Source organism: Varanus komodoensis, unplaced genomic scaffold, assembly GCF_004798865.1.
Source record: "Varanus komodoensis strain SLA01 unplaced genomic scaffold, ASM479886v1 scaffold25, whole genome shotgun sequence".
Classification (NCBI taxonomy): Eukaryota; Metazoa; Chordata; class Lepidosauria; order Squamata; family Varanidae; genus Varanus; species Varanus komodoensis.
Genome location: NW_025335661.1, coordinates 15,565,805 through 15,580,963, shown reverse-complemented (window position 1 = coordinate 15,580,963; position 15,159 = coordinate 15,565,805). Strand labels below are relative to the sequence as shown.

At 42.4% G+C, this 15,159-nt stretch overlaps 1 protein-coding gene across 1 annotated transcript; it reads left to right on the top strand.

Annotated features, from left to right (window-relative positions):
- The first annotated feature begins 1,424 nt into the window (after positions 1-1,424).
- CUNH3orf33 (chromosome unknown C3orf33 homolog) lies at positions 1,425-13,474 on the top strand. Its single transcript, XM_044433027.1, has 5 exons — positions 1,425-1,543; positions 5,970-6,029; positions 8,181-8,334; positions 10,345-10,505; positions 10,700-13,474. The coding sequence occupies exons 1-5, from the start codon at positions 1,460-1,462 to the stop codon at positions 10,958-10,960; spliced, it is 720 nt and encodes a 239-aa protein (XP_044288962.1). The 5' UTR covers positions 1,425-1,459; the 3' UTR covers positions 10,961-13,474.
- Positions 13,475-15,159: the final 1,685 nt, after the last annotated feature.

Below are 15,159 nucleotides of genomic sequence, written 5' to 3'. Positions count from 1 at the left end.
TGCTTTAAAATAACCCTTGCTGCTATTGGATATATATCATAACCATAGCAATATCTTCTTTTGCTTTATGTTTGTAGATGACACTGTATCTTCTTGTGCCTCCCACCACCCTGGGATTTTAAATTTTATTTTACTTCAGTGCATGAGCTCCCAATGCAGATTATGTTGAGATATGTTAACTTTATGAGACTTAAGAGAGCAAGTCATCCCTCCACACCCCTGCCATGCACACATCTATTTTTCAAATGGTTTTCTGCGTGGTTCTTATGTTCTTAAATTCCTCAAATACATGGTTGCTAGACAGCAAACTGCAAAACCTAAATGAAAAAATGCAAAACCAAAGTGTAGGCTTCAGAGGCAGGAGGTGCCAGATTCAGTCCTTGGAGCCTGTCTAGCAGAGAGTACAGTAATGGGAAAGATGTCTGCTGGGTATGCTGTGGAGCGCAGCTGCTATTCAGAGCAGACAGTGCAGGCCAAATGGTCTAGCTTAGTATACAGTACTTAACATAAATGAAGAGCAACTGAGGTTCAAATCTTAGCTCCGAACAAAGACTTACTAAGATGATCTGGGCCAGTCACTGCTTAGCCTAATTTATTAACTGCATGGGGTTGCAGTGTATGTCTGTGTGCACATTTGTGTGCTTGAGAGCAAGAGATATGGCATCCTGAACCCTTTGGAGGGAGGTTGAACTTTATCGACTTCTATCAGACTTCACATGTTCATACATGGAAGAAATTGGGAATATGTGGTCCTCCAGGTGCTTAAATGCAACTTCCCATATCCCAGTGCAGTACAGTGCTTATCAAGGTGGGCTGAGACTCTAGAGATTGGGTTCTAATGCCCATTTAGCTGTGAATGGCTTTCAGGCTAACCTACCTCAAAGAGCCAGTGTGAGGATAAAGTAAAGTACCCGTGCTTGGGTTCTTTGTGGTAAAATGGCAATGGATAAATGAAACTAACGCCTGACAATTGGCCTTGCTGGCTAGGGATGATGGGAGTTCCAATCCAGCCACATCTGGAACCGCTCCCAACTCTGGCTATGCTGCCTGGGGCTGATGGGAGTTGCCATCCCACGACCACATCTGAACGGCCTGACTTGGGGTTTCGGGCAGAAGGAGTCTTTAATGGCGCCCCCCTTAGTGATGTCGTCCATCATTTTCGATGAGGACCTTGACATCTAACGGGTTGTGAGTTGTCCACGGTGCGTCCGCAGGTGGCCGATAAGGCCGATACGGGCACGGAGTGGTCCGCGCCCTTAGTGCAGGATCTGGGAAAGCACAAGGGGGAAAGGCGGCGCCCCAGCTCGCCAAGCGGCGCTTTCCCGCCGCGCCAGAGCTCTGTCGCTCGGGGCGCCTGGGCAGCCACTCCCGGCAGCGGCCAGCGAGCGGCGCTGCGCCCGGCGCGGCCGAAGGCGCGAGGCGGGGAAAGGCCGCGGCGGCGGCGGCGGCGGCGGCGGCTATGGCGGGGCAGCGAGGCGGTGAGCCGACGAATTGCATCGCCCGCCTCTCGGAATGGGCGGACGCGCACCTCACGCTTGTCCGGGTACGCGGCGGGGCTGGTGCGGCTCAGCGAGGCGGAGGAGGGAGCGAGGCGAGGCCGCGCGAGCGGGAGTCTGTCTCTCCGCCGCCGCCGCCGCACGGGCCCTTCGTGGCAGCCCTCCTCCGCCTGGGGGCTCCAGACGGTGTGGAGCACAAGCCCGAGCCAGCCTGGCCACTGGCCGGGCTGATGGGACTTGAAGTGCAGGGATGGGGAAGGCTGGGCTGAAGCATAAGGAGCGGTAGCAAGCACCCTGTCCGTGCAGCTCTAGTGCGCCTCTGCTCGGAAATGAGTCCCACTGAGCGTAATGGCCGCGGCCCTCGGCCACCTACTGGGAGGGGGCGATGGTGGGCTTCTTGGCGCTCGCTTCTGAGCCGCCTTGGGTTCTCTGGAGGACAATTGAAGGTATACAAATCTAATAATGATAAATAAATATTGCACTGTCGGTGTGCTTAATTTCTATAGCGGCTTCCCACCAGGAGTTCCCGAGCTCTTACGTGGCTGTAGATCGTCGTTAGGGATGGGTGCTCTGTATATGCTCAGGCGCGATCTCTTATAATGCCATGGCATAGCTTTGGTAGGAGAACAAGTGCCCTGATGTCATGCTAGGTCATGGTGGAGGAGCAGCCAGTTTCCAGTTAAGTAACATGGATTTCTGGTACAGAGTTATGTTCTTTCTGACCTACCTTACCTCTGTTTACATATAACATATGATTAAGTGATGAATAGAAGAAAGTGGATATGCTTGTCATTGACCAAAGGGTTTACATTAGTACAAATGTTCCTCCGTGATCCAAAGACATATTACAAAATACCTATGTGTAAATACCATTTTTCTATTAAAGCACTTTTTGCCACATAGGCTGGCTGTATGTTTGATCTGTGCAAAGAGCAGCTGGGGTGCCTGTGATTCACAACTTGGAAATGGGAGGGGAAGAATTTAACTTGCTTTCCTGCCAGATCTGCAACCCCAAGCAAAATCAGTATGTGCCCCTCCAACATGATTTCCTTTATCCTTTTAAATACCATGGGAGATCCAATCAAACAATTCATTTTTCAAAACTCTGCCAGTTAACTAGGATCCCATTTAAATGAATGGAATATTTTAACTGATTAATCAACTAAACTTTGCACTGCAGTCACACATCAACAGGAATTAAGGAGCCCCAAGAGAACTAGATCTTTATAATTGTAATATCATATGTGCTTACAGTATTTGGGGTCTCCTTTCTCACACAAGCCTCTGTAAGATTTATCACAGTGTATATTTCAGCTTTGTGAAAAGGTTTCCCATTTCAATGCTAAAAGAGAAAAGTTTGCAAATTCCCTCTAGTAATTAAAGCTGTTAGAGAAAGCTGTTTCAGTGCTGGGCTGGCCAGACTTCAGGCATGTAGGATATACATTCTCTTTTAATATTGGTTCACTGAGCACAGCCAGGTTCAAAATGTTGAGAAGTGAACTCATTTATACATTAATCCTATCAGTCATACACTGTATATCAGAACATTTCTCAACCTGGTGTCCCCCAAATGTTTTGAACTTTACCTTTTTTTATTGTTATTATGTATGTATGTATGTATGTATTTATGTATTCTTTGTGAGCCGCTCCAAGGCTTTGTTGCGATGGGTCGGCATAGAAATGTTTTAAATAAATAAATAAATAAATAAATAAAATACCTCCTATCAGCCCCAGCTAGTAGTCAGGAATGCTGGGAACTATTGTTCCAAAAGTCTGGAGGATACCAAGTTGGGGAAGGTTGTTGTATATATAATAGAATTCTAAATCTCAGCCCTGTAAATCAGGTAATTAATGCAGAAGTCATTGACAGAGCCCCACAAAGACCTGTGTGCTTTCAGGCAAAACTTTTATTATGCAGTCATACCACTTAATTTACATAATTTTACAGGAGGTCTGGAAAACATTGTTTTCAGTTTGCAGCCCTCTTATGTTTTCCTACTCCTTTTTCTCACTGGAAATAATTCTTAACATGCTTATACTAGAAGATAGGCAAAGCCTTGGGTCCAAATCTAGCCTTATGGATGTTCCCCGGAAGGGCACACTCTGTTTCCCCCAGCCAACCGATTCTTTGGTGATTTCCAGGCTTTTGTGAAGTTTGCCCCCCATGCTTCTCCTAAGGCTTAGTTACTGGCCATAAGAGCTTTAATATGCTATTATATTTCATTTTCTCTGTACCCAACTGGTGTGTGGCCACCAAAGCTTCTCTAGAAGGGAATATAACCCTTAGAGGTTCTGTATCCCTGCTATGACAATTTACTGTAAATCATACTGCAAAGCATTTCATCCCATTTCACCAATCCTTGTCCTTGTAGAAACAAAAGCAGTAATTATCTCAAAGTTTATGTGCAGGCCTGTGCATATTAAGTCAGAAGTAAGTCCCATTGGCCTTGTTGTGGCTGTTATGTGCTGTCAAGTCACCTCCAACTTATGGTGACCTATGCGTGACAGCCCTCCAAAGTGGCCTGTCCTTGAAGGCTCTGGTAAACGCAAGGCTATTGCTTTCTTTCTGGACTCGAACCATGTCATAGTGGGTCTTCCTCGTCCTCTTTCTTTGACTGGCCGTGGCATTTTTGTCTTCTCCAGTGCATCTTGACATCACATGATATGGCCAGAGCACAACAGCATCAGTGTCATCATTTTTGCTTCCAGGGGATGGTCCCAGTTGATGTGATATAAGACCCATTGGCCTGGTTCACACATAATGATCTAGAAGCTGGAATCTGGGGCCAAGTACAAACCCTACTGAATGTGAAACAAACCGTGGATATCATTTTGTCCTTTTCTTGTTCTAGTATGCATGCTAATTTCTGGCAAGCCATAAATTTCAGTATTCTGACTTATTCTTGTGAGTGGTTAGACATTATGTTTTATGGTGCATACTCCCTCCAAAAAAGGAATGATGATAATTACGATAATTACATTAAATTTATACCCCATTTTTTCCTTTTGCAAGGAACCCAAAACAGCTTACATGGTTCTCCTCTTAATTTTATCATAAGACTGACTGACTCAAAGATACCCAGTGCATTCTATGGGCTGAGTGGAGGCTCAAACTCAGACTTCCCAGATCCTCAGGCTGACAGTGTAACCAGTATCTCTAAAAATATTCAGTGGATCTCTAAAAAAACCAGACAGACAAACCCCCTGAGCCAGGCAGGTATTGAAACTACAATCTTCTGATCTGTAATCAGATGCTGTATCCATTGTGCCACTGGCTTGATGAAATACCAACATAATTGGTATTTCACAGTTGTGTAGCTTCTGTGGATCAAATTATATGACACATATTGTAGTGTATAATAATAAATAATAAAGTGTTGGCAATATGCTTTTAGTATATTACCAGTAGGGCCATATTGGACTTTGTGAGAATTAAAGTAAAGGCAGCAATATGCTGGAAGTTGTAAGCCCCCTTACTGCTGAAACATAAATAGCAGAATAAAGGGGCATAAATAAGCCCCTTAAACAACTTCATTAATAATTACACTCATACCCCACATTTTTTCCTCTTTCAAGGAACCCATGATAACAACCCTGTAAGGTAGGTTAGACTGAGAGTCCATAACTGGCCTAAAGTCACCCTGTAAGCTTCATGGCTGAGTGGGGACTAGAAATTGGATCTCCTGAGTCCTAGTCTAACATTCACAATGGGTAAATCACACTGGATCTCAACTTGAAAGGTGTTCCCAAACAATTAGCAGAAAGTTGTTTGCATTTTGTTAAATAATATTTTAAACAAGTTTTTTTAAAAAATCAGGTGAATATTTTAAGCTACATTTTAAAAGAGGCATTCACCCTTTTCTCTTATGTAGGAGAAATGCCTGTTCTAAGATAACACTTGCTATGAAATATATACATTAAATAAAAACAAATCAAGTATGCTTTGGGATTTGATAATAACACTGTATACAGATTTATGTAAATATAAGTTAAAAGTATAATCCTAAACATGGTTCGGCAGAGCTTTTTTTGAAGTATTTGCTGCCTAAAAATGCACTGCATTGCAGCTTAATTGATTAAAACTCATAGCCAATTGCAGTTTCTTTAATTGGGTTGTACTCCTAAATTAAAATGTTAAATATTTTTTTCAGTAAAAAATTTCATAGTTGTAATAGTAAACTAGATGACTTAGCAGGAGCTACTTTTATAACAGAGAGCATACTCTGAAGTGAGCAAAAGTTGAATTGTTTTGCCCATCCTGATTCATTCTACCTAGCAGAGATGTGAACAATGATGATAACAGTGGAAATATTGGTAGAAGGCAACTGTATGAACTGTTTGCCTGTAATTCATGTACGGGAGGAGGAAGCTGTCTGTACAAGGGGAGAACATTTGGAAGGCCCTCTCTTTCTGTTCAAACTCTGGATTAGGGTGAGCAGAGTATGAAATAATTAATTATGTTATCTCCTTCAGAATATCAGCACTGGATTGGCAATAGCTGGAGTGATTTTACTTGCAAGAAGTGTTAAACTGGTAAGTTCTGGACTCAGATTAATGATAAATATTTATGAAGCACCTACAGTAGTTAGATGCTGTGCATATAGCAAAATACAATAATGAGCAACTAATTGCTTGCGGTTGTATAATTTTTAATCGAGGCTTATACATGTGTGTGATACCCACCTGATCCTCAGAGCAGGCTAGAATTGGAAAGCATATACAAATCTGTCAGAAAATGGATCCTTCCTTAAATGTATAATATTATCTATCTAAAACCAAGTGAAAAAAACTACTTTCTCTTTCAAGCAATGTCAGACTTTGGTGAAAATTCACTGATAGGACTATAGAAGACCTAAGACTAGAGTCCTGTACTGTGTAGGGTGTTGTACATGATGGCTTTCTTGGCCTCTTCCAATTTTACTACTCCACGATCCTGTGAAAATAAAGATATGCACATCTTTGGGATTACCGTGGACGTTGACTGAGTACGCATGACAGCCAACCAGCGGTAGCAGACTGCAGGTGGTTGTCCTGTCATGTGAACCCAACATGGATTGCGCATGATGAGCCTTTTTTGCCAGAACCCATAATGAGAACCCATGGATTGTTCTTGGGTTTTACCCATGGTGGGTTGTTGTGGAGTCTGCAGTTGGACAACCTTACTTTGGGTAAAGTTCCACAGCCAGTGTCTCACTTGGCACGAAACACTTATAATATGTGATTGTTTAAAAAGTGTCAAAAAGCTGCAGTGAGGTCAAATCAGCTTTGCATTGTGGATGGGAGGGAGGACTTGTGCCTTCCGTGGTGTTTGCCAGGAAAGAAGGGGAGGGAGCAGAGCACCCACAGTGAGCCTGAACACATTGCGGCTACATTGTGGAACAACCAACTCACTGTGACAGAATCCCTCAGCAGGTTGGTGTTGCATAGAAACCAACCCATTGAGATCGGGGGGTGGGAGGGATCTCACTCGGAGTGTTTTATTTGGTGAAAGTATACTTTTGTTTACTATTTTATGTGAACTTTCACCTGCATAGATTTCTTCACAGATTATTCAGGAACTTTTCTTATGTTTGACACTCTTCAACAGTGTCTATACTGGGTCTTTCAACAGCTCATAGCAAATGAATTCCTTGTGCAATATGCTTTCCAATACTGTTGCTACACAATCTTTGCTCCCCAGCCCAGCAGAGAGATATCACATATGTTTATGTGATTGTTTAGATACGTGAGGAAATAATTTTGTATGTTTGATTACTAAGCGATCGATAAACAATCAGGTTGCATATCCCTTGGGATGACTGAAAAGTGGGATTGGGTTCACAGATCTCTGATCTGTGCTGGTGATAAAGCAGTGGAGGGTGTCGTGAAGGAGGGAGCGTAAGTAGTATGAGTAGAGTAATAGCACTATTAGTACTGTGGCCGGGAGCAACACAGCAGGCTGCTACTGTGAAACATAAGCCAACTAACCTAGGAAAGAGGTGGGAAAGGCATAGTGCTCCCTTCATCTTTGGACTCTTCTTGACTTTCGACACAATACCCTTCAGGTGTTTTGGCCTACAGCTCACAGTGTTCCTGACATGGGAAATGATCCAAAACCTATGGAAGTCACAAGACTGAGGAAGGCTGATCTATTTCCTCTCTTGCTGCTCTCTGTCATTAGAACGCTTTGTTTCTTGGCTTCTGTCTGGGTCCTTCTGCTGGTATATTTCCATGCTGGAAGAGAAGGTATTAAGTGGGCATTTCTGTGGGTAGGGAGGGCAGCAGACCAGTGCTGCCGTGAAATGAGCTATTCGCTTGGTGCCTCAGCCTCCTTCCCTCATGCTGTGAGTTGCAGCACTTAGCCAAAGCTGGTCATCTGAGTATTTTGCAAGTTGGGAGCAGTACAGAGGTAACCTTTGTCTCCATGCTTCTTTTAGAGGGTTGCAGACATCTGGACTGGACTGTGCTCTTAGATATGTATCCCATTGCATGTGAAGGGCTTCGGGTGGTTAACAATGCATAAACTGTGGATGTGGCTCATGGCTGCACAAGCTTCATAGAAGCAGATTAGAGAGTCTGCCACTGGCGAGTGTTTTTAAGTTGTGCTGTGTGTGTTAAGTTATTGCAGAAATCCTTTCTAATGTTATTCTTTCTGCACTGATTTTTGAATTTTTTTCTTGGCCCTTCTTTTCTTTTTATGAATAGACAACCAAATTCACAAATGCTTTGGAAATACCACCAGAATTTATAAAGAAGAATGTTAAGCTACGTGGACGATTACATCAAATAACTGAGCAAGGTTTACAAATTGAACATGTTCCCATTACACTTCCAATCATTTCATCTTTTCAGAGGAGATGTAAGTAAGATGAAAGGGATGATTAAGCTTATCGTGGCAAGCTTAAACATTGATTAACTACTTGCAAATTTGATATTTAATTACTCCCAATCTCCCTGGTAAGTTTGGGCAGGTATTCCTAGGGTTTTGCATATGGAAAACAAATATGTCAGAAATATTGCGGAGGCATTTTTGGTACCAATCCCATTTCAAAATAATATAGAGAAATCAACTGGAAAATGAGCTGCATAATTAGTTTTGCATTCCCAAGTGAGTTTGAGGCTTGTCTTTCTCAAAGAATACTGTCTCTCCTATACCACATTACAAACTGTTTCAGAATGAGGGGACTTTCAAACAGAGTAGAGTAGAATAGAATAAGAGTTGGAAGGGGCCTATAAGGCCATCGAGTCAGCCCCCTCTTTGCTTCTACATGTCATCCCATCTGGCTGCAGACCTGTGACTTTCCAGTATAGCAAAAGCGACTCAATATGCTAGCTTGATAACTATGCCCCTGTGATATGACTTGGGGTCTAACATTCACAGAAAAAATTGCAAAGATTTCAGCATATGCTTGAACCCTTTGACTGAAGTTAGTCCTTTAGTGATTCTAAGCTTTTGCAGCTGGTGGTGTCTCTGCATACCATATGCTTTTCCCCCTCGGTGTTGCTTGAGATAGACAGGATCAGAACCCTAATAGGAATGACACTTTCAGTTACATTTAGTGCTGTATCTCTTTCTAGATACCTCATCATAAGAATCTAACAAGAATGCTAAATCAGACCAAGGGTGTTTCTATTCCGCTCTGTTTACACTGTGACCAACACAATCAGCTTCTTGTAGGAAACCCACAAGGAGGACATGAGTGCAGTAGAACTCTTCCACTCATGTTTGCTTACTTATTTACAGTATTTATACTCTGCCCTTTAGCCAAACAGGACTCTGGGAGTGGCTTTTAAGATTAATAGTAGTTAAAGGATATACCTAAAACAAAAGGAAAAAAGATTGGAAGGGAGGAGTTAAAAAAGCAAAACTCAGGCTAAAAAGCTATCATGTTGCTATGTGTTTCTTTTTTAAAAGCTAAACTGAGACATCCTAGAAGCTCTTACAACAGTGTTGCAATGATGGAAAAAACTGTATCTCTTGAATGTTTTCCCACTTCAGGGGACAGAAGCCTTAGCATGAGTCATCATAGCAATAGGAGGAATAATAGATGAGGTTTGCTTCACACATTCCATTTTGAAGAAGTTTGCATTTTGTACCCACTAATATTGTAACTTTTGAAATGCATTTTTTTCCAAAGCCTCAAGCGCACTATGGAAATACATGCTATGAATCTAAGGTCAACTGTAGCGCCCTGTAGATTTTCATGTGCAAGGTTGAAAAAAAAGTCAGTGGGCTTCATCTGTTACACCTCTGTATGGTACACAGTTCAGGACTGTTACCTGCACTTGCTTCTTTTGGGGCATTTGTTTCATCCTGTTTGAAGGCTGACCTCTTTGGAGACAGAAAATTGAAATAAGCTAAATATGCATAAGCATAGTTAAGTTTGGTCTGATGGGGGATGTATGTACATTTCTGCTTCTCATATTCACACCCTTGATAATATAATATGTTTGATTTCTGAAGTAGTTCTTAGATCTTTTTGGTCATAGCAAATGTTAAGATTTTTAAAAATCTACATGTAATACGAAAATATTCACTGATGTTTTGTACTCATTCCATGTAGGCAATGGGTGCTTCCTGACAGCAACTACTACCAGTCAAAAGGTATTGTGCAGTTAATCTGTCTTTCCCTCCTTAAAGGAGAAAAAGGACAGAAGAAATAGGAAGATTGAGGAGAGTACCAAATGGCAGACAACATCTGGATTCCCTATAAAATTCTTTGAATGAGGGAGGATTGCTCAATAAAAGTCTTATTTGGAAGCACCCTAGAACTCCAGCCACTGTATTTCTGCTTAGATTTCTTACGTTAATAAGATGTCATTGACAATGTTGTAATGAAACCAAAATGCATTGTTTATGTGTACTTAGGGCATTCAGATGGGCTGTTGCTGATCAGGCTTGCTGGTGTGGCCCCAACCCCCAGTGGCATAGACTGGTTAAAAGAAGAGCTAAAGCCTGCGCAAATGGTATGGTTCCAGCTTCTGGGAAGGAAGAATTTGGAGCTTGATTGCCTAGTGGTAGTAAAAAAGGTAAACAAAGAGGTGGGGGAAATGGGTGTGCTTCCTCAGCATGTTTACTTGGAATTCGGTCCCACTGAGTTAACTGGGACATGCTCCCAAATGAGAGTGCATAGATTTGCAGCCTCCATTTCTGTTTAATTACTGGTGGTGTAAAATGACTGTATGAAATACCCAGCAATGTTTCTGTTGTTTTTTCTGAACAGGGTAGATTTTCTAGTGTCTGTTTAAATGAAGAAATATTAAGAAATGGGCTTGGCAGGACAGTTCCTATTGAAGGACTCACTCATGAATCCCAGATATTCTGGAAGCTTCACAGGAGGCTACTTCAGGCCGAACTGAAAGCGGTGAAGAAAAGCAAAGGAATCTGGAAAGAAGAAACATTCATTGAGAAGTTTAAAGAACGTATAAGCAATAATAAATATATGCAGAAGTTAAAACAAGTTGCAACTTGGCTAAAAAAATGACTTTGAAAGGAAGGAAGAGGGGAAAACCCAGCCCAAGGACTCACACCAGATGGACAAGAATAGAACACTGCATTTTCTTTCTGCCAGAATATTTCTTCTGTTGGTGGTTCCTGAGAAAAGGACAGAACATTAAAACATCCCAGAAAATATTGACTGGGGAGATAAGTGCATATGGCATATTGAAATATTGTTATAACTTGAATATAGGCTTTTTTTAATGAAGAGGATAATCTAGGCCACATAACTGTATCCAGCAGGAGGAGAAAACTTAAGGCACTGGGCAGAGGGAAAGGCAAAAGCGCTGGTAATACATTGCTCAGAGCAGCTGTGGGCTGCTGAGGTACAGGAACCAGTTCTGGGCAAATTGTGAAGCACCTGGTTTAGAGAGTTGAGCTGGAGAGGGTAGAGAATCTGCTCCCTAACACTGTAGGCAGAGCTTATACTCTGGGCATATAAGCATGCAGCAGCCAGAGTTCTTAGCCAGTGCTCAGTTTTGACTGGATCTTTCTGGGACAATGCAGTAACATACATATGCTGCCACCTGTTGCAGAATTGAGCTCAGATTGCTAAGCTTTCCTGGGTAATGTATAGTGTGCAGCACCAGTGTGGACATAACAGTCTTATCATAATATGCTGTTGTGTTCCTTGAGACTGGCTGGCTGAAATTCAAGGCTGCCACCAAATGAATGTGTTGTGTGAATTCATCTTACAGACATTGTGGGCTTTGTATTCTTTGTCCTAGAAATAGTACATTTTTGTCCAGTGAACCGTATACAAAACATGGAAATGTCAAAGCACCAGACCTGCCCTTCTCACTTCCTAGTCCCTGGGATTATATCACTGGAAGTGATGCCAACCCATGTGGGTATGATAAGTCATGCAAATCATTCATGCTTCCATAAATTGGCCTCTTTCGTTCTCCAGGGACTATGAGTTCAAGTGCAAATGGATCTACTTATGTTGTTTAGAGACTGCTTTCTAAGGTTGCGGTCGTGACAACACAACTTTACTCCAAAGTAAGTTCCACTGAATTCAGTGAAGCTGATGTCCAGCTTAATACGTAGGACTGGAGCCTAAGGACACTGACTTAAAAGCAGGACTTGCATGCAAGGCAGTATGCTGGACTGGGATGTAAGTTTTTTGCTGTGTGATCTTCATTGTGTGCGCCTGCCAAGAATAATTGACCTGATCATAAGACCTGAGCACATGACTGCATTTACTTTGGTGGAACATTATGTATTGCTGTTTGTTCTCAACCATATCTTTATATACTTGACTGCAATTTGGCAACCCAATGATATAATAATCTTGCCAACATATCTAGAAGGGTAGCAAGTGAGACAGAGAACATAATTCCTGCTATTCTGTTTTGTCTTTGCAAATCAATTTAATAGCAAAGGGATATGCTTCCAAAATAAGAGCTTATTTATTTATTAGTTTTCCAATCAATAGCTTGCACAGTAAAGGGGCATTTTTCTCTTGCAATCTACTAATGTCCTGTGAGACTTGATTATGTTGTTGTTCTAATGCGAACTGCAACTAATAGGTGTGTGCATAGAACCCCCATTGCTGCCTCTGTGCATGCACAAAGTATGTGATGGCAAACTGTGGATGAGCTCTCCTTTTGCATCTGCATCTCAGGAGTGTGGCTTAACTTTGTTGAGGGAATAAATTAGACGTTAGTGTCTCATGTTGTCTAATCCTGTAATTATTGCGTATAACTCCTAATAATTAGGCTTATATGCATGGGTGTATTGACAGAATAGTGCAGAAGAGGGTGAAACATTGAGCTAGATTCCTTGTTGTAACAGGCAAGAGGGGCCTGGGTAAGGAGAGTTGTTAATGGCACAGAACATTTGCAGTGCCCTCTTTGCTAACTCCTGGCTCTGCCAAAATGCCTGTTTAGTTAAAAAAAAAAAAAGACAAAAGGAAGGCTCATAAACAGGCAGCTGCTCCTCCCCCATCCAAGCCTCTCACCAAGGACAGAGCTGAGCTTCTTGTGCAGTTACAAAGGAGATTGCTACCTGGTTAATATGGAAGAAGGTATGCACAGAGTGTAACAGTCTCACTCCTCTGCTGTGTCACTCTGGACCCAGATGCAGAATCGGTCCATTATTTGAGGCTGGGCTTCCTAATCCAGCAAGAGGAAATTTTTCCATGGGAGGATTTTTCCCTTCTGATGTTGTAAATGGCTGCTCCTGGGGCAGTGGGAGGCAGGCAGGATGAACCCCCATACCCACTCCTAGAGCGAGTGCATGCGGTGCTTCTTACCAAACAATGATCACAGATCAACAGTGGGGAAAGTGGGAGGCGGGGAAGAGAAGGAGCCAGGCTTCCCTTTGCTTCTCTGCCTGTTCCCAGATGGCAATTGGAATCAATGGTGCCATTTGAGATCACACATTGCATTCCTGGACCAAAGCCAAGGTTTATGGTGTATGTTATTTATGTCAGAAATAATGCCATTCTCTTTTCTGTTTTTTCTTCCTCACAGTAAAGTAAGATTATGCTTTATAATTGTACTGACTCATGCAATTTATTCCAGGCAGATGTTGTATCTTAAACATTTGCTACTCTTAGTATTGTATCCGTAGGAGTTTGTTTCTGTTTGTGTTTGTGTTTTGTACACACTCCGAGAGAAAGACAGAAAGAGCTTGGAATCACATGTTACATACACTGTCCTCCTTGTATACCAGTGAGAATAGAAAACAACCTGAAGAGAGATTTGATTTGCATATTAGGGAGGGAACAGTCAAAGGGGAATTTTAATTAATCTCAACTGCTTTCACATTCAATATCTTGCCTCTGTTTAGGAGGAGCAGAAAATCTGCGTCCATTAAATTTGCTAGTGCCACTTCCGTCATTAGGCTGCAGTCCCAGGGGCTCAAAGATCCATCCATCATCAGAAGCAGCTGAAGTAGTGTGTGCTCTGCCAGGGCCTCCCACCCTATTGCTTGCTGAGCAGTGCCTGAAGAAAGGCCTGGCCTGGTCCTCTCCTGGGCTGCTTCTTGTGCCGATCATGCAATCAGTTTGCACCACCAGGTTAAATTCTATGCTCTGCAAGCACCTTCAGACCTGGTTTTGTGAGCCTGTGGCCCTTCCAAATCCAGGTTTGCTAGGTTCCATATCCCAGGCTTCCCACTCCAGTCACTAACAAGACTTTCCCCAGGTCAGTAGCTGTGGCAGCTGCCTTCATAGACTTCTGTTCAGCTGCCCCTAATGCACCATGACACATGGGCTGCTGCTTCTTGAAGACCTTTCCCTCCCCCACCCCGATCATCTATATTATTTTATTTGCTTGCTTGCTTCAAACATTTGTATGCTGCCCTGTGCCCAAGAGATTCCAGGACAGAGGAAGAACAAATTCAAATAATGCATTATTTATGCCATACCACATTAAAATGTACAGTAAAGCTATGACATTAAAAAATAATAATATGGGGCAGCAGCTAAAATACACAATAGTATTTTAGTAGCAGGCAAAGGCATTATGTATCTTAAGGTCAGGGAAAAAACACTGCCAAAAGTATTGTGATCTAGGCATGAGGTGTACCTTTTTAAGGGGTACTGTTCCCACCAGAGAAACAGAACTCCCCAAATCCTCCCCTTTGTTCTTCAGACAAGGAAGACACCTGGGAAAAGATCTGTAGGAACTCTTTTGTGCTGTTCCTGAGCCTCACAATATATGGGAATTGTGTGTGTGTGTATGATGAGGGTCTTACATTTGTAGAACCCAGTTCTTGGTGGCTGTAATAGCACAGGGCACCATCACCCCAGGAAAATGCTCCTCTAAGCCCTGTTTCCAAGCCATTTTGCAACTGGTGCTCTTTTTCCTAAGTCGGAGTGCCTAGTGCTGAGCTGTTCTGAACTTCCCGAATAGCTTCAGTTCTTTTTGAAATGAAATAAGTAATAGCCAAGGCTTTTGAAGTAATTTTGACATCCAGGATCAAAAATCACAATCTCAGGAAGTAAAAATACAACAATAATACATTTTTGTACTATGCAAGATTAGCTGCCTGAAGCCGCCATTTGACTCTGCATAATGGCTGGACTGGCCATGCTTGTAGGCTCAGTCACAGGTAGCCTTGTATGCAAGAAATTGTTCTTCTTAAATTCAATTTACATCCTGCTTTTTTCTTAAAATGAACTCAAAGTGCCTTACATAATTTTCCTGTGCTCATTCTTATCACCACAACAAGAGT